We start from the raw sequence: 23221 nt of genomic DNA on the forward strand, positions 1-23221 counted from the left end.
ATGAGCTCGGGTGACCCTTTTGAAAATGTGCGCGTGGCCAACAGAGTGCTTTTTCAGTTGGGCATGTTCCGGTTACACATGGCCTGGTATGTATTAATTGAAAAGGAACGTGCTACTGGGGTGTCCCGTTTGCAATATAGCAGCAAAAGCAAGTCACTTGCAAACTAAATATGCCCCAAGGGTGTGTTCCTTTTGAATGAAAGCAAAGGCACTTGGAGTTGGCCGGTAAAGTGTGCTGATTGTTTTGCTGACGGATGGGTCGGCAATACATCGAATGATAGTTTTGACAACATGTTAATCAAAAGGTCCAGAAGTACAGTTGGGAACTATTTCGGGAAGGTTAAAGAAGACTGTGCAACAGTTGCATGCTCATTTTGTTCAATACACATTACTCATAACTGTAATATGTCCAATATGCGAAGACATTTGAAAACCAAACACCAGAGAGAGTCCCTATTAGTGATGGTTGTGAATGCGGATTCAAAGAAACCAAAGTCTACAACAGCAACAAGATTGTTTTCACAATCGACGATTTAAAGTATTTTTGCCCCGGTATGCTGCCTTCCCTTCCCTTCCCCTACCCTCGTGCTGCCTTCCCTTCCCTTCCCCTACCCTCGTGCTGCCTTCCCTTTCCTTCTCTCACTCCTCCTCCCTCCTTCACTCTCTCCTCCCTTCTTCTTCCTCTTCCTCTTCTTCCTCTTCTTCTTTCTCTTTCTCTTCTTCCTCCTCTTCCTCTTCCTCTTCTTCCTCTTCTTCCTCTTCTTCTTTCTCTTTCTCTTCTTCCTCCTCTTTCTCTTTCTCTTCTTCCTCCTCTTTCTCTTTCTCTTCTTCCTCCTCTTTCTCTTTCTCTTCTTCCTCCTCTTTCTCTTTCTCCTCTTCCTCTTCTTCCTCTTCTTCCTCTTCCTCTTCTTCCTCTTCCTCTTCTTCCTCTTCTTCCCCTTCTTCTTCCTTCTTCTCTTTTTCTTCTTCCTCCTCTTTCTCTTTCTCTTCTCCCTCCTCTTTCTCTTTCTCTTCTTCCTCCTCTTTCTCTTTCTCTTCTTCCTCCTCTTTCTCTTTCTCTTTCTCTTCTTCCTCCTCTTTCTCTTTCTCTTTCTCTTCTTCCTCCTCTTTCTCTTTCTCTTTCTCTTCTTCCTCCTCTTCTCTTTCTCTTTCTCTTCTTCCTCCTCTCCTCTTTCTCTTTCTCTTCTTCCTCCTCTCCTCTTTCTCTTTCTCTTCTTCCTCCTCTTCTCTTTCTCTTTCTCTTTCTCTTTCTCTTCTTCCTCCTCTTCTCTTTCTCTTTCTCTTCCTCTCTCTCTCTCTCTCTCTCTCTCTCTCTCTCTCTCTCTCTCTCTCTCTCTCTCTCTCTCTCTCTCTCTCTCTCTCTCTCTCTCTCTCTCTCTCTCTCTCTCTCTCTCTCTCTCTCTCTCTCTCTCTCTCTCTCTCTCTCTCTCTCTCTCTCTCTCTCTCTCTCTCCCTCCTCCTCCCACTCTTCCCACTCTTTTTATACCCCCCCAACTAAGTGTTCCCATCAGTGAAGCGACAGTGGTATTTGCAAGGCATTTCTCAGTAACACAGTACTCAAACAGACTTGGCAAGCTGAAATGTTGTTGCTTCTCTGCTCGGCTAACTGCCTCACTTGTGCCTCTGTTTTCCATGGCATCACCATCACTCTTCATCACTCTACTTTGGGAGGCTTTACACTTTGAAGGTTTTGTAAAGGATCACATTGCTTTCCTGTGTACGTGGGATCATTGATGGATTTTTCATTGGGAAACATCTTTTCTTGTATGAATGATGTAACAGCAGCCTCACCAGTAGTGAACGCTTTTCATCACAACCGCAAAGAATGCAACTTCTGCTGTCCTCAACCGATTCATTGTGCAGATCTTCAATCTTTCCCTCCTTTGCAATAATCAATGGTTTTGACATGTAATGTTGACATTGACAATTATCTGGAAAAAAAAAAAGTAACAGACAAATCTTCCATTGGTACCAGGTCATGGACAGAATATCACGACTTGTTGAGTAATTTATGAAGGATTTGTGACGAATGTTCAGGAAACCATTTAAAACTGATAAATATTTATCAATTCCAAATCGTCCCAATAAGATCGATGTTCGCCTTGATATTTGTTACATTGGGTCATGTGATCAATTATAAAAAATATAGTTTGACACGTTTTATTACTTTGCATGGTGCCAAATGTCTATCCCTCACTTTCTCCCAAGTTTGAAGCAGAAAAACCTTGTACATCCCTTGAGATGATGAGCAATAAGCAAGATATTGTGTGACGCTGGTATCCATTTTGAGAAAGTCACTCGGTTGGCCACGCGCACATTTTCAAAAGGGTCACCCGAGCTCATTTTGATCAGCAGGTCTCGGTGATCTCGAAAATACTTTCAAACTTAGTTCCCCAAACATTTGTCTCAAATCCTTCTTCATTGACACTACTTCTCGCATGACATTTCAAAAATGTGTGGACAGGTTATGACAAAACCTAGTGGATGAGTTGGGTAGGCGATGAGTACAAAACGATTAGATTTTAGTTCATCCAGTTCATAAGTCCTGATCCAAATCCGATCTGGCCTATCAGTGGGATACAAATCGTAAACAGTTCAGCCTGGCAGAGGTATGCGCTCTTCCGAGTGCCATTTTAGTTACCTTCACGGGAGGAGAGGGTATTGCATTTGGGTCCGTTTCTTTGTCTGTCTGTTTGTCCGCACAGAAATTTCGTATTTTTGTCTGCAACAGCTTGTCAGATTGAGACAAATTTTTCACCATTGGAGCAACAACTACTCATGTAGAATGTTTTAATTATAATTATGATGTCATAGTTCATGTGGTATGGCAGCCATGTTGGAAAAACGGAAAAACTTTGGACCTCTGTTTCCCTGAAACCACACCAAATAAAAAATTGAAACTTGGCACATAGCAAGTACTCATCATGGGGAATGAGTGATTTATTTATGGCATCATAGGTGTCTTCATTATGATGTCACAATTCCATATGTACAACACAGCATCTGATCAGTCTGAAAAATTTTGAGGGTCACCTCGGGATAATATGGTCCACAGAAAAAATAAATTGATGCCATCGCTCACGTGATTCGGCAGCCATATTGTTTAAAATAAGATTTTTTTTAAAACCTTCAAAAATCTTCTTGTGTGAAGTGGCTGAACATATTGAGGCAAAACTATACACGTATGACTGCCTATCCATGAGGAACAAAAGGTTCATGTATGATGTCATAGGTCACATGGTTTAGCAGCCATATTGAATTACCCAAAAACCTTTTAAAATATCTTCTCCAGAACAGCTGAACAGATCGAGGGGAAACTTCACACAAATATTCCCCAAGCCTTGGGGATGCCAGGGTATTCACGAATTATAATTGATGTCACCGTCTGGCAACCATATTGCATTGAGTGAAATATCTTTAAAATATATTTCCCTTGAACTGCTTAATCGATCGACGTGAAACTTCACAATTATGACCTAGTAGTGATGGGGAAATCTATGTTTTAAATTTAAACCTGATCTGACGCATGGTCTGACAGCCAGAAGTATTTAATTTTTTTTGACGTGTTCTTTAAAAAAAAATTGATACATTTTTTTTTTTTGAATGAGGCTCACTTGGCTGTGCTTAGATGGGTTTGAGAGTAAAGGAGTAGCAGCTGAAATGTGAATCCTATCCAGGTTCCTCCTGATTACTTCATCTTTGCTTCTTTGGGTTCCTTCTGATTACTCCAATGCAGGACTGTACCTATTTGGTCTTCCGTTTGATTTGAATTGAATTAATTTTAATCCCATTCTGAATTAAATTGAATAATAATTAACGTTATGGGTCAGGGTCAGGGTCAGGTGTCCGATCATTGCCAGTGGGACGCCTTGGTACCCGGTGATCGATCATTGAAAGCGGGATGCCCTGGTACCCGGTCATCATTGCCAGCCGTTATAATATGGCAGTTCTAATTATGTCTCGTATTAATTACATACCAAACCAACACCACACAAAATACACTGCAAAACTACACAAATGCCGCACAAAATAAGTCCTGGTGAGGGTCTGCAATCTGTGATTGCTGCTCTTGTTTTCTCTTGTGTTCTTTCAATTCAATGTCCTCCAGCTCTTGCATTTCCCTGCCCCCCCCCCCCCTCACCGAGAGCAAAATTATTTTGATAAAAATAATCGATACTTTCATTTTGTGCATCCTCCACGTTTTGTTGTCATTGAAATAATGAGGAATTGGGGGTAAACTCGTATCATCAACGTTTTTGATTGTGGCCATAACTTTATTATATTTGTGTCTCTTTTATATCTTTGTTGTTTGCTTATTCGGGTTTCTTCTGACGACTCCAATGCTGTATTTGATCTTTTATTTGATATAGCATGATAACCCTATAATTTGTTGTTACCTTGTAACAAGCTGTTTTGCATGAAGATGTGAAATATTCCTCTTTTTAAAAAAAAAAAAAATTTTTTGCAGATATCCAACAGACCTGATTGTATGTACTGCTCTTGGCTGTGACATGTTCGATTGTGTTTATCCAACACGTACAGCAGTAAGTTTTTTTTTTGTTTTTTTTTTTTTTGTTTTTTTTTTTTTTGTGTGTTTATTTTAAAATGCCCAAAATGAGTCGAAGGAGAACGGACGTTTTCTTTAACCTTTTGTTTGTTTTCAAAGAACTCCACATGGCAGATAAATGGGGCACTTGGCTAACTACAGAAAGATATCCTCACATGCTTATTATTATTATTATTATTATTATTATTATTATTACTTTCTTGTATGATAAAACTTCACTCTGAAATGTGTCAGTTACATGTATTATAGAGAGAGAATGCATTTAAACCAGAATTAAAAGCAAAAAAACAAACAAAAAAAACGTGTCATTTGCAAACATTTAAGTGAGCCTGCCATGGCTGCGACTGTTCCAGTTCTTCAATTTCACCTCGTTTTCAAAATGTAGCTTGGTGATTCCAGAACATCCAATTTAGAACTTCTGCACATTTGCTGTGATTAGGACCCCATATTCTCATTGTGCAGACCTAGTACACCGCCGATGTAAACTACAGTAGAACACCACTCGTTTGTGCTGTTGTGCTCTGCTGGATTGCATGATCAATTGAAACGTGATGCGGAAGGAATGGGAATATCAGGATTCAGTTCCACACAGCACTGCATGGTTCCTTAGTAATGCTTTACTTGTTGCTTTTACAATATAATACATATTGTTGTAGCCGCGCGGGGTCATTGCAGTTGCTTGGTGTGGATCCCGGCAGGTCGCTCTAACAGCAACTGTAATGGCCGACTGAGTTGAAGACCCCAGGCCAGATCACACGCATGCCTTGTCTCTAATTCATGGCCGAGCGAGCCGGGAGAACGCCCCCCCCCCCTTTCCCCCGGGTACTTGTTGCAGAGGGATGGTGTTGCACTGTGAAATTTCCCACCAAGCTCGTGCCTCAAGGCCTAGCAAAATGCTAAAAAGGAACATAAAGACAGATTTCCAAAGGGTAGAACTTAAAATTGAAGGCTTGCAGAGTTGTTGATTTTTAGACACATGCATTAGGAGGGGTGGATGTTGTCTTTCTATTACATATAACGACACTCTCTAATATCACTACTACATCACCTCGCGCTTACCCAGACGTTTATATTCACCAATGAGAGATAGGATCCTGATCACAGCAAAATATATTCACCAATGAGAGATAGGGCTAAAAACGATACATCGCACGATATCGCAAAAACGTATGGACGGATTGTGACAACTAGATGGATGAGTTTGGTAGGTGACAAGAGCAAGCCAATTCGATTTTGGTTGAAGTCCGAATGCAGATCCGGCCAATCAGTGGGCTACAAAACGTAAGCTGCTCAGTCTTGCGGAGGTATGCGCTCTACTGAGTGTCGCTCTATTTTTATTTTTTTATTTTTTGAGTTCCTTTTGCTGAATTTCATAATTCATTCTTTTCTTACAAGGATGTGGATTGGAAAAAAAACAACCTTTATGCTCACATTGAGTAATTCTCCCATTATAAAATCTGAGTTTTGCTTTAATAGTACTTTGGATTTGTGTGCATCTTTGTATTTATTACAAGTTGAATACCCAACCTTGTATGTTAATTTCGTCCCCTATTCTGCAAGTAAGATTTCTGTAAAGTGGTTGAAGCTAATTGAGCACCTTTGGTCAAATGAAGAGGCCTTCATTTGATTACCTAAATAATGTTTTTACCCACACACCTCAAATGCTTTTTATTTTCTGCAGCGATTTGGAACTGCTCTTGTGCCTTGGGGAACTCTACACCTGAAACATGGAAAATATGCTCACGACACTCAGCCAATTGACCCCGATTGTTCCTGTTTAACCTGCACCAGGTACAAAGAGTCGGTGTGCATGCAGGTGATAAGCTTGCTCATCGATGGCATCTTTACCATTTTTGATGTCTGGTTGTGAGTGTGATTTCTGTCAGAAATAAATCTCAGGCAGAGTTGGCATGTAGTTGTAATGGAAGTTGAATTTTGGTCCATATTTGACCATGACCTTTGAAATTGAAAAATTATGACCATTGAAACCATGAAAAATTGCTGCATCATTATCCTGAATGCCCCATATACATTCTGTGCAGGATTAATTTCCCCATTTCTATTCTGTCAAGATGCATGCCTGGTGTTGGCTTCATGGTTGGAGTGGTGGGCTTGAGATCCGAGGGTCCTGAGTTCAAATCCCACTCAGCTGTTGAATTGATACCAGGTGGGGTTAACTGGGCCTGTCATCCTTCCGAGGTTGGCAAAATGAGTGCCAGCATGCTGGTATCCTGTGTCGGAGTGGCGACCCATCCAGGATTGTGCCCAATAGCCGAAGGAGACTGCTTAAGCAGAACCAACGCTCTGCACAGAGTATGGTCCCAATCTCCTCCCCCCTCCTCTCCGAGATGCATAGACAATTTGTATATGGTCACTTACGAGTGCAGTCATGTGGCTCTCGGGGCTCCCACAAGCAAGTGCTCTCTGGGTTTTTCAGGACATATGTACAAAACAGACAAATACAAAACCGTCAGGCTGCCTTGGAATACCAACAGGGCCGCAGTGATGTCCTTGATCCAGCGAGCTGGTCATGCTTCATGGCCCCACTCCCACCAGGCGGCACTATACGATACACATTTACATAGATCAAATTGCTGCCTTCCCATATCATGAACTTTCTCCCCTCCCCCGGTTATTAATTTTATTTTAAAGCCTAAAGCCTTCTCCTGCTCTCACCCCTACCATCTCCAATCGACTTCAAGCAAACTCAAGTTTTAAAAACTGTCCAGTATGATGGAATGATAAAATTAATTTGCTGATGGTGGTCATTTGTATTCTCATACATTAGTCAGATAACTAAATAAAACTCGTTTTTTGCCAACTGTGAATCAACTTCTTATTGCTGGGACCCAGGAGAAGTGAGCCAAACATCCTCCTTTTGTACTTGCATTTTCCTTTTATACGCCTGTCGTTGCACGTTGTTGCGAATGCTTTGCATCAGCTGAACGGGTTCACTGAAATGGAGGCCATGCAATTGAAGGGTAGTCATAAGATGGAGGTTGTTTGAAAATATTTTCTGCAAATATTTACTTTGCATCAATTTTGTAACGTTGTCAACTTTGTTGAAGTTACCTGGTACCTTGCTTCATCCAGGTACTCTCGCTCCTTCTTACATTTACTCTACAAATCGGATCCAACGGCAGGTCAGCACGTCACATTGCACAATATTCATTACCAGGTTTGTATAATTCAATCTTCCTTCATCACTTTACTCATTCCCAGCACCTTCATTCTTTGCTATTTTGCCATGTTCTGTAGCCTTCTCATTGGTGCAAACCTTGCTCCATATTTCCATCCCACTTTTGACAGCTTTCACTCATGGCTGACGCTCGGGCAAGCATTCTTGGGGGCCAGTTCCCCACCTTCGTTCGCTCCTTCCTCGGACGCATGTACGGCCAGCCTCAGGCTTCACCCAAATGGGTTGCTGATGCTCTGTCTTATGTTAACATCACACTCGAGGCCTAAATTAATACTATTCAACATGTTAGTTTTTCAAGCGGATTGATGGTTTGTTTCTCAGAGTACATGTGGTGCCATCTGCCGGGGTCTCGCCTTAAAGTATTTCCAACAGTTCTATCGTATATCGACACAAAACTGTCTCCAGCCCCATTTTCTTTTTAAACGAAGGAGGTTAACTCATTCTTATTGTGCATTTATGGAAACATTTTTCTTCCAAGTTTATCTTGAATAAAGAAATTGCCAAAAGATAGAATAATATATGGATTATTTATCCATGGAATTGTCATTCTCCCTTGGTCGTATCGAACATCTGGGACTGATGATGGCAGGAGCAGTTATGATGTTACACCCAGTGATGCCCCATCTTGTCTGTTTCATCATGACAGGGATTTTTAAATTTGGTTGTAAAAATCCATTATAATCGGTTAACGATCCAAATGTGCAATATTGTGCTTGCCAACTGGTTGTTTGTAATAGTTTTATTGTTACACCCTCTTCCCATTTAACTCATCCTTTCATTATCGATTATGTTCACATATTTGTAATAAACCCAAACAAACTATGTATTGATTATTTTGTCATTTATTTTATTACCTCCGCCATTAAAGGTGGACGGAGGTTTGGTATTCACCCGTTTGTTTGTCTATCTATATGTGAACATGATATTTCAAAACGTTGAGGATGGATTCAGACAAAACTGGGTGGACAGGTTGGGTATCTTACCCAACCTGTTGGGTGTCAAACCTCCGTCCACCTTTAATGTCAAAGGACGCATTGATTCGATTTTGATGAAGATCTGGATCTGGATGCTAGAATTTAAAAAAATAAAATTCTTCGCAATTGAGAAATCGGGCTAAAAATGATATAGCATGCTATTTCAAAACGTTGACGGATTATGACAAAACTTGGTGGATGTGTTGGTTCGGTGATGAGAGCAAGCCAATTCAAATTTGGTTAAGGTTACCAGGTTCGAGACAACATGGTAACAGGCCTATCAGCTGGTTACAAAACATGAACTGTTCACCCTGACAGAGGTATGTGCTCCACCGAGTGCCGTTCTCGTCTTGTAGCTGTAAAAGCAAGAGATTATACTGTTGTGGACCCGGGGTTGGAGGTGAAGACCACGAGGGGTGAACTACCTGGGATTCCCACCAGATTCTCCTGCATCGCAGGCTGTCGCACACTCATAACTTCGTGGCGTGGTGGGTCGCTAATCGACCGCCAACTCCACTAACTCGACCATGTGATTTAAGGTCCTTCGTCTGAATACCATTTCCCTAAAGGTCATGTGATCTAATTACCAGGGGGCACGCCCTCAGTATGCACTTGCTCAAACCGGATCACCTTACCAGATCAAATGCATCCGAGTGAAACTGCCAAGCACATACTGGCTTGGAAACAGATGGTTGGGGAATAACGTCCCGGCTAAACGAGGGTGCAAACCATGCTGGACAAATGATAAACATGAAAACGAGCCAGGAACATTTCTATACAAAGCATTTATTTACAATCAAACGAGGAAAAGTATGTGGCACAGTGAATGGGGTTTAATTTTATGTTCAGCAGGGGAAAGCAAGGAATTTGTGGTTTGTGGCAAAAGACAAGCAATCTTGCAAAAGCAGCCAGAGCAGAGTTATCCCGTTTATATCTTCTACAATCTTAACTATGCTCGGACAGGTGCAGACATGTGCGCGCGCACACGCACACGCACACGCACACACACACACACGATGAGATACCAAGAGAAAGAAAGCAGGTGAGGATAAACGACCTCTCAATACCTTGCACGGTCAGCAGACCAATGCAACCCAGAACGCTTAGGGAGAGGTGGGTAGGAGGAATACTGGTGTTGTCTAAGATGTGGGAGTGGGAGGTGTGCTGCAATGTGGGGGGTGCAGTGTCGTACCAGAGGAAAAATGGGATTGCGAGTCAGTATGGTTCTTTGTGCATTCATAGAAGACGGGATAGAGGGGTGGATAGATAGAGAGGAGAATAGATGCTTGAGGAGAAAGATCCCTAACCTGTGTAAAGGTCTGCATGTGTAGCGTGTACCTCCGGGAGACGCTCCACCTGAGCGTTCCCACCTTGTGAGATGGCACGTTATCTCCTGCTTAATTATTTTCCGAAGCTCGTGGCAACGTGCGCTTCACATTGATCCGTCTGGCTGCGCAGGGGTGGCAGGATGTCGACAGCATGGCAGGGAGTCTCGAAGGATGGCAGTCACCCTGGATCAGGCTCTTGAAGGAGAAGAAGCACGTTCTGGCAATCGCACACCAATAATGTTCTGAAGAAGAGCGAGACAGGGAGACTCCAACGACTCCGCGCTGCCCCTTTTACAAGCTCTGGGCAAAGGGTGGGGCGAAGAACAGAAAGCGACACGTTGTGGGCCAAATCCTTTTATATTGGGCCACAGTGGCCCTAGCCATGCCCTGCTAGGCTCCGGAACTGGATACCAGCTCAGTTGCCCACCAGCTTTGGCACAGCTCTGAGCTTCTGACAACATGGGGCATGCTCCCCGAGCCGGCACCATGTCCCTGAACGTGCACCAAGTGCAGTCTGAATGTTGGATGGCAGCGGACTTTCCCCGCCACCCACGGGCCCCCTCATGAGCCAAAATGCACACCCGGGACCCGAACCAAGCTCCCGAATCGCCCTTCTCGTGACCCCTCCTCGTTGCCCCCCTGGTCTTGCCGTGGTTGGCGACTGGATGAGGGCTCTATCAATTTCAGACGCTCACCTGGGATGTCCCCAGTGAGACGCGGCGGAGCTATTAGTGTCTGTTGCGTGGTCAAGCATGGCGTGGTGCTGAGGACAATCTGATGCTCCGCGGTGTTCCTCAAAATAGTGGCGAATTGTCGCGATGCAGAGGTACGAGGGGGTGTGGGAATATTTTTCCCGTGTCCAGGAGGTGTTTGTGGTCAAAGTGGTGAGATTCGGTCAGCGAGGTGTGAAGTAAGGTGAGGTGCCGGTTGGGAATTGGCGCGTGATTCTCATGCGCGGATTGTGTCGTGTGCAGCGGGGATGTGAATGATCCGAGCCACGGGAGGTATCTGGTGTGCTTGTAAATATTTTCCTATTGAATGGCGTGTGTGCTTGCATGCTTGTTTTGTACTATGGCTAAAAGGAAAGGGTTAGAGTCGGGATCAGAGTATGAATCGGCGATAGTTATTAGACCTAACTTCGAGATCCACGCAACGCACTTAGTCCCATTAACCCACGAGACATGAGGGGAGGACTAACTGCATGAAAACGAATGAAATAACTGCCTGGGGATCACTGTATGTTGGGTGCCATTGCCTTTGGTTTTGCAGGAGAAGTCTTATGTTAGAAGGAAAAACAAAGCATGGTTTGCAGATCCTTCATAACCTATATGATAAGATGATATTATACAGTGGCCTGCAAAAGTATTCACACCCGACCAATAATACCACATTTATATGAATGAGCAGAGTACCCACCATATTGCAACACATTCTTCTGACGGATAACTTTATTGGGGTGGTGTATCGGCAACTGACCTCTGTGTATGCAAAAAAATAACCCAGGTTATTTGCATGAAGGAAAAACATATATACTACTTATAATTCAAAACACCTAACAGTGCAGGAAAACGTGGGGACAGGAATACTGCACTGTAAATGGTGGAGACTTGTAATACCCTCTCCCACCTGGAGGCGGCGCTACATGATACACATTTGCATGGAGAATTTGCATGCTAACCTCACCCCTCAAGACCACCGGCAAAGATAAAATACATTAATTGGGATCATGCTGATCCTATGTAGCAAATCTGGATGAAATCAGCCCAGAACTGTAGGAGGGGAAGCACGCCAACCAAATACAAACACTGGTCCATGAATTATAGTAAGTGTTACCAATTATGAGAAACAATTTTTGTAAATTGACTTTCTTATTCATAACTGAAGAGATCAAACTAAACACTGTTAGAGTTGAAGGAGGTTCCATGTCAGGAATACCTGCAAAACATATGTACAAATCAAAATTCACTGGTTGTAAAAGTATTCAGCCCCTTTGATCAGGACTTAGTGAAAACACCTTTTGCAGCAATGACTGCTATGAGTGTTTTGGGGAGGACTCGAGCAGCTTTGTACAGTGAGATGGTGAAATCTTTGCCCATTCTTAAAGTGAAAATTGCTCTGGTTCTGCCAAGTTTGATGGGGATCGTCGATGGACTGCAATCTTCAAGTGTCACCATGAATGTTAAATTGGGTTCAAGGCTGGACTTTGACTGGGCCACTCAAGAACATTTATTTTCTTCATATTCAGCCACTCCAGTGTGACTTCTGCTTTGTGCTTCGGATCATTGACCCATTGAAATGTGAATCTCCTGACCAGTTTCAGATTCATGGCTGACTCAAGCAGGGATTCATCAAGGATTCTCCTGTACTTTCACCGTCCATTGTCCCTTCTTTGCTGACAAGCTTGCCAGTCCCTGCTGATGAAAATCAACCCCATAACATGATGCTGCCACCACCATGCTTGACAGAAGGTATGGTATTGACTGGGTGATGTGAAGTGTTAGGCTTGCACTCGATGCAACACTTTGAATATTTGTCTCGTCTGACCACAAAACTTTTCTCTACATGTCTGCAGGGTCATTAAGATGCTTTTTTGAAAACTCCATACAAGCTTTTAGATGCGTCTTTTTCAGTAATGGCTTCTTTCTCGCCACCTGTCCATAGAGACCAGCTTTGTGAAGGGAACGGGATTTCACCGTATTCAAAGGGATAAGGAGTGACTGAATTATAACCCTCCTGAACGGAGCTTCTCCACCACTTTACGTCTGACTTCTTTGGAAAGTTCCTTGGTTTTCATGTTTTCCTTGTCGGTTGACCAAGTAATTTTTCACCTTAAAACTCCTTAGTGAAGTGGGGGAAACTTAATTTCAAAGTTAAACCACTGATTACATATTGGTGAAACCTACTTCACTTGTTTTGTAACCTTTCAAACAAATAATTTGCTCCTGAAGTGATTTATGGTTAATTCGGTGAAGGGTTTGAAAACGTATGTAACCGAGACAAGCCGGGAGGCGACGATGGTTCGTGGCCATTATTGAGGAAGCCCAACCGTAAAAACCTATATCTTCCGTTAAAATTGACAAAATCAAATCGGATTTTTTATATGTTGTACTTATGGACATTACGTACAGCTTCGAGGAAATGAAATTGCGAGAAAAAAAAATCGAGAAAAAAAAATATAAACAAGTGGTGCCAGGAACAACAAATCCCACCCATTTAAGGCATAAAGTTATTTTGGGGATCAAATTTAAATTTGATACCTCCTTAACCCTGATCTTCACAAATATGCATTTTTCCCTATAGGATTGTAAGGATTTTGTCACAAATAGAATAAGGTTCACTATAAGCTTTGTTTGAAGTAAATCGGATCATTTTTGACGAAGTTAGGAGTGAAAAACGATTTTGATCTTTTCGTGACCTTGACCTTTGACCTAATTGGACCCAAAAGTTAATGGGGTCGTCCGAGGTTCATTACCCACCTGTGGATACAATTTGACTGTTTGAGCCAGCCGTTTTCCCGTAAAGTTGTATTTTCGTAACCATGTTTTAGTTTTCATGGAAAATTTGTAATTTTGACCGATGACCATGACCCCCAAAACTTTGGACCTGACCGATCTTCACAAATATGCATTTTTCACTATAGGAATGGGTAGGATTATAACTGACAAATAGAATAAGGTTCACTATAAGCTTAGTTTGAAGTAAATCAGATCATTTTTGACGAAGTTATGAGCGAAAAACTATTTTGATGTTTTCGTGACCTTGATCTTTGATCCAATTGGACCCAACAGTTAATGGGGTCGTCCAAGGTTCATTGCCCACCTGCGGATTGAATTTGATAGTGTTTGCTAAAGCAGTTTTGCCGTAAAGTTGCAAACAGACAGACAGAAAGACAGACAGACAAGCCGGTAGGCGACATGGCTGCTCGCTCTGGATGGAAAGCTGGCCGACGCGACTAGCCGATATTCATGTACATGATATCAATCAATTTAGCACAATAAATATGATTATCACAGCCCTCTTAGTTTGCGCCCAGAAACCTGCCTTGTGAAATTTCAGGCATGTTTCCAAAGAGACTCTAACAAATGGCAGCCCTGGTAATTCCATTTCTTTATTTGCTAAAGATTTTATTTTTTTATATGATGCTGTAAGACATTCTCCTTGGGCACCAAAAAAAAAACAGGTCCCTCGGAGGTCCAGTTTCGGAGGTATTGATTTTTTTGTACAGTCCACAATAAGTGTACGATGTACGATAAAGTATTTTAGTTGTTGCTAAGCAACGGAGGTGTGCATAGCAACCATTTATTTTTGTGTACATGCTCGCCACATTGTACACATTTCACCCAAGTTTTATCAAAATCAGACTCTTTCTCTTCGAGATATTCACAATTAACCGTTTCTGAAATGTTTGACATGTACTCGCCCAAATCCTATCTCCTCCTACAAATATTTTTTGTTTGAGCTGCAAATTGGCATGAAGGGAGCGAGATAGATTGCGCACAGAACTCCTAGCTTCGATTTTTCGATTTTTTAATTTATTTTATTTTTTTCGATTTTTTGACCACTTTAAAGGGCCGTTGCTAGGGCCCGGGGTCCCATATTCGAAAGCACACGATTTCCAGAAATATTGGTCCTACCTACCAAATTTCATTGGAATCGGTTGAGTGGTTTAGCCCCAAGGCTTGACCAAAGTTTCGCGGACAGACAGACAGATGGAAATGTCCAGAATAAGGGTGCTCCAAGAGCGGCCACCAGACAGACAGACACAACGAAAATAGTGGTCACCGCTGGCGCCCACGAACCAAAAAGATAATTGGGTTGGGAAGATCTAAAATGGCGGTGAGCAGCTGTCTTGAAGACCTGGAGGGAAGAATACGATTGAAAATAATCCCCAGATTATGACGATAGTAAAAATCATCATGTAGAAGGTGCTGTCAACACCTGGCACGTCTGAACCCGAGGTCGAAATGAGGACATGGAAGGGGAGGGCGGGGCGGGGGTGTATTCCATTAATAAGCTTGTAGAGAGCTCGCCGAATGATTTAAACATTCAAGCAAGCAGTCCATTCGAAACGGTTGCTAAGGAACGGCTGGCTTGGCAAACGACACAGCCCAGAACAATCTCAAATAAACAAAATACCCCGTTTTACAAAGATATGTTGCTTACTTCCGAAGTGTGCCTTTAATAAATGTTGACTATAAATATTATCTGAAAAACACCGAAGCCATTGACTATATATATATATATATATATATATATATATATATATATATATATATATATATATATATATATATATATATATATATATATATATATATATATATATATATATATAATCGTCAACTAAAGGGATGTATGGGGTAAAACAACAACAACTACACCGGAAATCGCCTCACGACCTGCGTCCCCGGAACAGGAAATGTCGTCATTTGCTCAATAAGGAAGTGATCGCTGCTCCCAGAATTCTTTTCGCGGGAAAGAGGTGATGGGGTCGGCCACGAGATTCGGAGATGTTTGACAAGTTCTGATGTTGTGGACAGCAGCGGGTTTTATTCATGTTCATTTGTACATTTACCGTTTTTTAACCATCGTAAGGAATATTTATCGGAAATCTGCGCGCCGATCATCGTGTTTTGATTACTGACGGGCTGAGAATGTTCCACGTTATCGCTGCAGGGACACGAATAAACGGTTCTAATTCAATCTTTGAAATACATTCAGGAAACTATTTCTTAAATACGACTGGCTTCTTAAATAAATAAATAAATAAATAAATAAATAAATAAATAAATAAATAAATAAATATCGGCCGTTTCGAGCAGTAATAATGCCGAGTTGTTGATTCAAACCGTCGTGTTGTGGCGCCTTGAATTCGCAACCACCTTTTGAGAGCTTGGATACAGGAGGCCGTTTGGCCCATTGTGCCTGCACCACATGAACACCATATCTATTCCATCCATCGGTTGATCGATTTAAATTCATCTGAAGAGGGTGTGGGGGAAGAATGGTCCACGTGGCACGTGGTGCTGGAGTTTGGTTTTGGTTGGCAGGAAGACCTAAAGGTGGGTGCACACACCTCGAAGCTCTCCAGCCTGGGTTTGAATCCCGACCCAGCTATAAAATGTCGTCACGGTGTTTCACATGTCGGGTGATTCATCATTGTGAGTGCCATTCCTCGAATGGACGTTAAACTGGGTGTCCCATCTTTCAACATTAGATGATGGACGAGGCCCTTGTGTTGGCTTCACGGTTGAGGTGGCTGGCTTAAGATCCTGGAGTCGAGTTCAAGTCCCTGTCGGGCCGTTGAATTAACACCAGGTGGGTTGACCTGTCATCCTTCCGAGATCGCAAAACTGAGTATGTGTACTGGTATCGGGCGTTGCATGAGTGGCACAGCCACTCCCCCAGCCATCGATGCTCCCTATGAGTGGCACAGCCACCCCCCCCCCCAGCTAAAGATGCTCCCCATGAGTGGCACAGCCACTCCCTCAGCCAATGATGCTCCCCATGAGTGGCATAGCCATGCCCCACAGCCAATGATGCTACGATGAAGTTGGTGGACTTTAAAGATCCCATGCTGTCCTTCGCGAAGAGTAGGCGAGCTATGGACAAATTACAAATTCCTGTGCAAATCACCTTAGGTCGAAAATCAAACCTTTTTTGTGAAAACTTTCTCCAGCTGACCACACAAGATGGAAATAATAGGATTAGCATTTTCACAGGTAGGAGTAATGTGCAATACACCCAATAATGGTATCTGTACTTTAACATCCCACTTGCTTGTGTCTTACTTGTTGATTTTAGTGGGGAAAAACTTCTTTTGTTTTTTTTTCATCTCTCATTCTTTATAAAAGTTGTAACTGATTCCTGATACAGATATACCAAGCAGTTACTAGATCGCTACTCAATTTGCATTGAATGTGTTGTAGTGGAGAAAGTGAGGTGAGTTGACGGACAGAAGATGCAGATCTTCGTGAAGACCCTCACTGGGAAGACCATCACCCTCGAGGTTGAGCCAACCGATACCATTGACAATGTCAAGGGGAAGATACAGGATAAGGAAGGTGTGTGCATTAACTGTACCTTAAGTGGCATGTGATTCAGGTCCAGCACTGCCTGCACTTTTATTTCTGCTTTGCATTCTCTTGTTAAAAATGCAACAGTTTTGTTTTGTGATTTGTTCTTCGTGTGCTCATCTCCAGTTATCATTTGTGACATGTGAGTCATTCCACCTCATATCACCGGAGGCCTCCCAGTTGACCCCCTCAGATTTACTTTAAACTTTCATAAAATGGTTCTCAGGTATCAAAATGAAGCTGCGTAAAATTTTAGGTCCATAGATTCGGTCAACTCCAAGATATTGAGGGTTGAAAATGTGGTTGTGGCTCTATTTTTATGGTCGTTGCGAGCATCACAAAATGAACGGCTACTTTTAAACTCGCACAACTTTTTAAATATTAATGCTTGTGCCTTGAAATTTTCAGACAGAGCATTCCACGTCAAGTGTGGGATCTCGTCAACAATATAAGTGGTGTATTTTTTTTAATATATTTTCTATTTTTTTATAAACTGTTAACGCAGTCATGAATACATGAAGTGTGCATGGTGTGGGCACCATGGTAATCATGAATGATTAGTTCTATGATTCAAATTAATAATACAAATATATATCACATACTGCAATAACAATGTAATAAAACATTTCACGTAAATGATTTGAATAGGTCCTTGATCTGCTTTTCCAAGTCAGATGCGAGCTTGTACTGCCTCCCAGTTTACGTTATGCGAGCATCAATAACTTTCATCACATGGACCAAAGGAACCCAACAAATGTCCTCCCTTGAATGTAACTATTGTAAACTGCTGACATCAGCAGATCAGCCACTATTCCTGAGTTCTATTTTTAGCCCCAGCCAGATGAGTTAAGCTCTTGCTATTTACAAATGAGAAACAAAGAATTACAAATTCAAATTTCAAAGTATTGTGTTCATGGTATCCTATTAGCAGATGATATGTATGTACATTGTATATACATGTACTACACATATGTACGACATGTAAAAGGACTGTTCATTAAATAGCACACACAACGTGCACAGCACTGGCAGAACATCATTTATTCAAATATTTTTTTAATATTGATAGAAACATTATACCACTTTGATATTTGACACTTTTGTAAACTTGAATATGCTCTTTCCAATGGTGAACAATTTGAAGTGGTATACCCTGTCATATATTTGCAATCCTCACCTGAATTTCTGGGAAAAATGAAAATTTTCAATTTTTGAGATTTCATGACTGTTATACATGACTGATTAAGAAAAGTAAACATGTATTTGAATACGACTACCATACAGTTATTACATGAAAAAAATTCAAGCTTCTGGGATGGGTCAATAAAAATATATGGGGTCTCAAAGTTGGGTCTTCATACAAAACCATTTTTTTCTGTATTTCAACTGATAAGGTCATGAAATTTAATTGAGGTATATTCAGTTTTATGTTTGCTTCTTACAGAGCAGTTATGGAAGAATAATCTCTGAAAATTTCAAGGCTCTAGCATTAATATTTAAAAAGTTGTGGGAGTTTAAAAATAGCCGTTCATTTTGTGATGCTCGCAACGACCATATAAATTGGGCGACAACCACATTTTCAACCCTCAGTATCTCGCAGTTGACCGCATCTATGGACCTAAAATTTTACGCAGCTTCATTTTGATACCTGGGAACTATTTTATGAAAGTTTAAAGTAAATCTGAGGGAGTCAATTGGGAACATTTTCTTAAATTTGGTGATTTCAGATGGAATAACTCATGTGCAATTGTTCAAAGTACCAATATCCAGACAGCAAACTTGAAATGTAAAGGCATAGCTTGCAGAAGCGGCTCTTGTGAGTGGGGAGCGGGGACATTAACCCTGAGTCTAGGTGGAGGGATGGGGAGGAAGGTTCTGAATCGGGAGTGAAAGTAGAGGATCTGAAATAAATAATTTATGCATATTTGGAACCATCCACACTCATGATTCCAGAATTTCATCAATTATTTATTTCAGATTCACGTCACACTCTGCCCCTCATCACACATTGCTGGCATTTGAAGGCTACAAGTCAAAACGGTGAATTGCCAGAGGGTGATAGTTTGGGTGGAAAAAAAAAATACTTTTTTCAGGCTGTTCTACATATTGTCAGTAAGCAGGTTACAACATCAAGATGCCATAGTAGGGTGAATATAGTGAATATACTGATTCTGGCTCACTTTCCCCCATGTTAATGAATGGGGGATTCTCAACGATTCATTTTTTTCCCCTAAAAAATAAACCCCCTTTTTATCCCAAGGTACAGTATATGTATTTGTCTCCCCTTTTAACCTCGGGGCACTTTTTTTAAAATAACCAATGCAATAAGATAAAGATTTGTTCAAGTAGTAATGTGATTTGTTAAAGGTGAGTCTAAAGAAATATCTGAAACATGTAAGCCTCTTTTTCAAATAACCAATGCATATTGTTTAGCTCACTCATTGAACCTATAAAGATTTGTTCATTCTCAAATTCCTTCAATAGTTTAATTTTCATTGCACAATAATCCCCATCTAAAATACTTAAAAATAAAGCATTTGAATCTTTATATTTCTTAAGATACCCCTTTTGTGCCATTACGAAATGATAAACTTCTCTTAATGCTCTTGTTTGACCACCTCCTGAGCCACATATCATTTTGAGATTATAGTAAATTGTTTTTCCGGTGAGACGGGTGTATGCCCCGGTTAGAATAGGTGTACCATATCCCTGTGTCGTAAGAGGCGACCAGGGTTGCGTCAGGAAGGTCATCCGGCTTAAAACCTGTGCCAAATCATTATGCGGATCATAACGGATGATCCGCTGTGGCGACCCCTAACGGGAGCAGCCGAAAGAAGAAGAAGAAGAAGAAGAAGAAGAAGTAAATTGTTTTTGCATTGTTCAATTGATAACCATCAAAGTTTTCAGTCCATTCAAGGATATTATTTTTTTTCTTTACATCCTCTAACTTACTAGTTATTAAATTGATTTGCTTATTTGTTTTATTTACCTTTGTTTTAGTTATTTTTTCAATAAGACTTATTTGATATTTTTCACATTCATTATGTTTTCCATTTATATACCGAGACTTAGATTTTCTCCACTCTTTAGTTTGATTAATACTTGGTTTGACCATTTATATATTGTGAAAAAACGCGGCGGTAGCCATTAAAAACCCCAACCCATCTGCCCATCGTTAAAACACAATCTATTCTCTACACTCTATCATACAATATCCATATGGAACACAATCTATTCCATTATCTAAAATAAATCTCATATCATCAAAGGCTCCTAATGCCTTTTTATTTACTTCTTCACTATATATCTTATGTTTATAACTTCTTATTGTATTCATTTTCCTATATTCTTCTTTCTTATTCGTCAAACAATTATAATAATTTCTAAAAGTTATTGATTTCTTTATTACATATTTCTTTATTCCCTTTAACCTCTTATCAATCTGATCACCATACTTATAAGCATATGCCTTTGCTCTCAATCCAATAAACTCACTCATTAATTTTCCACCCAACTCATCCTTAAACTTACCAATAACCTTTTCATTCTTTTTTGAAAATAACTCACTCTTCTTACTAAAATTACTTGTATCATATACTCCAATATTTTTCTTCATATCTTTATAAACATCATCAGTTTTTATATCTCAGATAAAACTATCAGTGTCCATATACAACAATGAAACATTTTCACCATACTCTTTCTTTAAGCCATTATACAAATAATCATACATCAACATTTTTGATAAATCAAGAACTGCTGTTCCAATATAAATTGGTTTATCCATTACATTACTTTCCTTTTCCATATGAATAGCAGAAAAGTTCTCTGAAAAAACCTCTTCTCTCTTCAAACTAGGTTTATTTATCAATCTGGAAGCTTCTTTCCAAGATGTTGCAAATCTAATGTTTTGCCTGTTTCTAACATTCTCCATTGTTTTTCCAAAGACAGCATTTTTCATCAATTTCTAGAATTCCCCTTCAAATTTTACTTTTGTATTTGTTCTCATATCTGTATTGAATTTAATATACTTTTTCATCCAAGGGCTTTGTTTAATTTATAAAACTCTATGAATTTTAGCTACTCTCAATCCTTCTCTCAAAAACTGTTTCAAGCTTCTCTGATGCAAAACATATCGCTCTTTATCATAGAATGTTGTTAATAACTTTTCTGTTGATTAGCCTTTAATATTAAAACTTTTATGATAATCACTGAACCATTCTTTCTTTGGGGTTTCTTTCTCACATGCAAAAGGAAGGTCTTTATGCTTATTATGAAGATCACTCGGGTACCTCAAATCAACTTCAAAATAATAACCTTCTTCTTCCTCATTCAATTCCTCTTGAGAAGAAATAACAATATTCATCAAAGCCTTTTCATAATCCTTTTCTTCCACCCACTCTAATTTACCATAAGGCAGAGATTGAGACATTGCCCATCCATACAAATAATTAGCATCAAAATACCTCAAATAATTACTATCTTTTTCGCTATCATAATTTGGAAGATATTGTTGTAGAATTCCCGCCCGTCGGCGTGCGAACGACCGCGTCTAACCAATGGCTTCGCCCACCGAACGGACAATCCAGTCGTGACTTTCTGGAACAACGCCAGAAACCAGTCACGGATGGGTTTTTAATCCCACCATGGCCCAGTCCGTATTCTACCCGCGCGAAATAGGGTCAATCGCCGAATATCGATATACCTAAGTACCCGCGCGGGTAACCTACCGAGGAACCGTACCTCGGCGAAGGCCTGCTTGGACACGAACCGCCTAAGCGGTCCGTTCCGTTCTAGGATAACCGAGCGGGTATTATCGCCAGACCTCGCCGGACCCGATTCTATTTATCGGCTATTTAAAAACCAACTATATTCCGAGTGCAAGATGGGGGCAGTTCAATGAGGGAATGGACGCAACGAACAGGTTTACATTCACACAAGGACATTTATTATAATAAAGCACGTATGCAATTAAACAAGGCAAAACACGTATGCAATTACAAGCAACAAAAGCATGACAAAAGAACTACAACCGTCTACTTATTATGTACAGTCACTTCCACTAAACAGCAGTTTCTACTTATTAGACGGGCCCACGGACACACGTACGCACACACACACCCAATAAATGGTGGCAGAGGCCTTTGATAACGAGCTCCAGCTCTGAGGACAGGTGAGCTGAAACCCAGAGCCAATCTCGAACCTCTCCACCTCGTGTGGTCTTCAAGTTGTTCGGACCCGGACTCCAGCGAGAGCGAGCTGGATCCAATCGCCGTGAGCTGCGATCCTTCCCGAGCTCCCGCGAATCCTCCCGCGCTTCTCAACACGTGCTGGTTGGTGAGAAGAGGCGCCGATCCTTCCCGTCGATGCGTCGCTTCCCCGAGGAACCACCTCCACGAAGAGGTCGATGAGTCGCACCAAGCCGGGAACCAAAATGGAGAACAAAGAGCTCCACGAACCAAGAAGAAGAAGCCACCACTCGCAGCTCGAGCCGAGCGACCGGCTTAACTTCCTTCCAAGCAAAGCAGCTCGAAGCAAAAAGCTCTCCCGAGCAAAGCAGAAAGCCGAAGCTCACGGAATCATCAAAGCAAAAAGCCTCCAAAAAGCCTCCTCCCGAGCCAGGCCTCAGCCGAAGCTCACTGAGCCAGCCGAAGCAAAAAACGTCCGAAGGCCTCAACCCTAACCCAAGCCAAACAGGACCCGAAGGTCTGCTGAACGACTGCTCTCTGCCGAAGCAAAAAGCTTACTGACCAAGAACAAAGAAAGGATCTCGTCCTTATCCTTCTCCGCCCCCCCTCCCCCACGCCTGGCGTGACTCATGCCCTCGTGATCCATCCCCCTCCCCCCCCGCTCAACCATGGGTGGGAGGGAGTTGTTGACATCATGAGTCACGGGACGGCAGGATTCTTCTTCCTTCTTCCTCTTCGCAGAAGAGGGGGAGGGATGTCCCCATTGTTCGTTTCCTAACTATTAAATCGATCCGCAGCGCATCTAATCGATTTCTGAACATTTAAACAATGAAAGGTGAGCTATCTGGGGAACAAGCACTTATCGACATAGCTGATTAAAGGAACCTG

General features: G+C 41.4%; 2 protein-coding genes across 6 annotated transcripts in view; both read left to right on the forward strand.

Moving 5' to 3' along the window:
• QTRT1 (queuine tRNA-ribosyltransferase catalytic subunit 1) overlaps nt 1-8590 on the forward strand; it is a 28172-nt gene extending 19582 nt beyond the window's left edge. Inside the window, exons 7-10 of one of the 4 annotated variants that reach the window (XM_085883135.1) lie at nt 4469-4544; nt 6249-6383; nt 7661-7745; nt 7877-8590. In XM_085883135.1, the coding sequence (XP_085739261.1) occupies nt 4469-4544; nt 6249-6383; nt 7661-7745; nt 7877-7893 (313 nt within the window). In that variant the 3' untranslated portion in view covers nt 7894-8590. Of the gene's footprint in view, nt 1-4468; nt 4545-6248; nt 6384-7660 lie in introns of all 4 variants that reach the window. The other 3 variants (XM_085883133.1, XM_085883134.1, XM_085883132.1) reach the window with 3 other exon arrangements.
• Nucleotides 8591-15526: 6936 nt separating this feature from the next.
• The window catches only part of UBA52 (ubiquitin A-52 residue ribosomal protein fusion product 1), a 42760-nt gene continuing 35065 nt past the window's right edge, over nt 15527-23221 (forward strand). Inside the window, exons 1-2 of one of the 2 annotated variants that reach the window (XM_085883137.1) lie at nt 15527-15550; nt 16998-17132. In XM_085883137.1, coding sequence (XP_085739263.1) covers nt 17030-17132 — 103 coding nt within the window. In that variant the 5' untranslated portion in view covers nt 15527-15550; nt 16998-17029. Of the gene's footprint in view, nt 15551-16289; nt 16387-16997; nt 17133-23221 lie in introns of those variants that run through there. The other variant, XM_085883138.1, reaches the window with a different exon arrangement.

The sequence above is a fragment of the Eptatretus burgeri genome, chromosome 5 (genome assembly GCF_056783735.1).
Source record: "Eptatretus burgeri isolate ZD-2024b chromosome 5, Ebu_testis_v1, whole genome shotgun sequence".
Taxonomy (NCBI): Eukaryota; Metazoa; Chordata; class Myxini; order Myxiniformes; family Myxinidae; genus Eptatretus; species Eptatretus burgeri.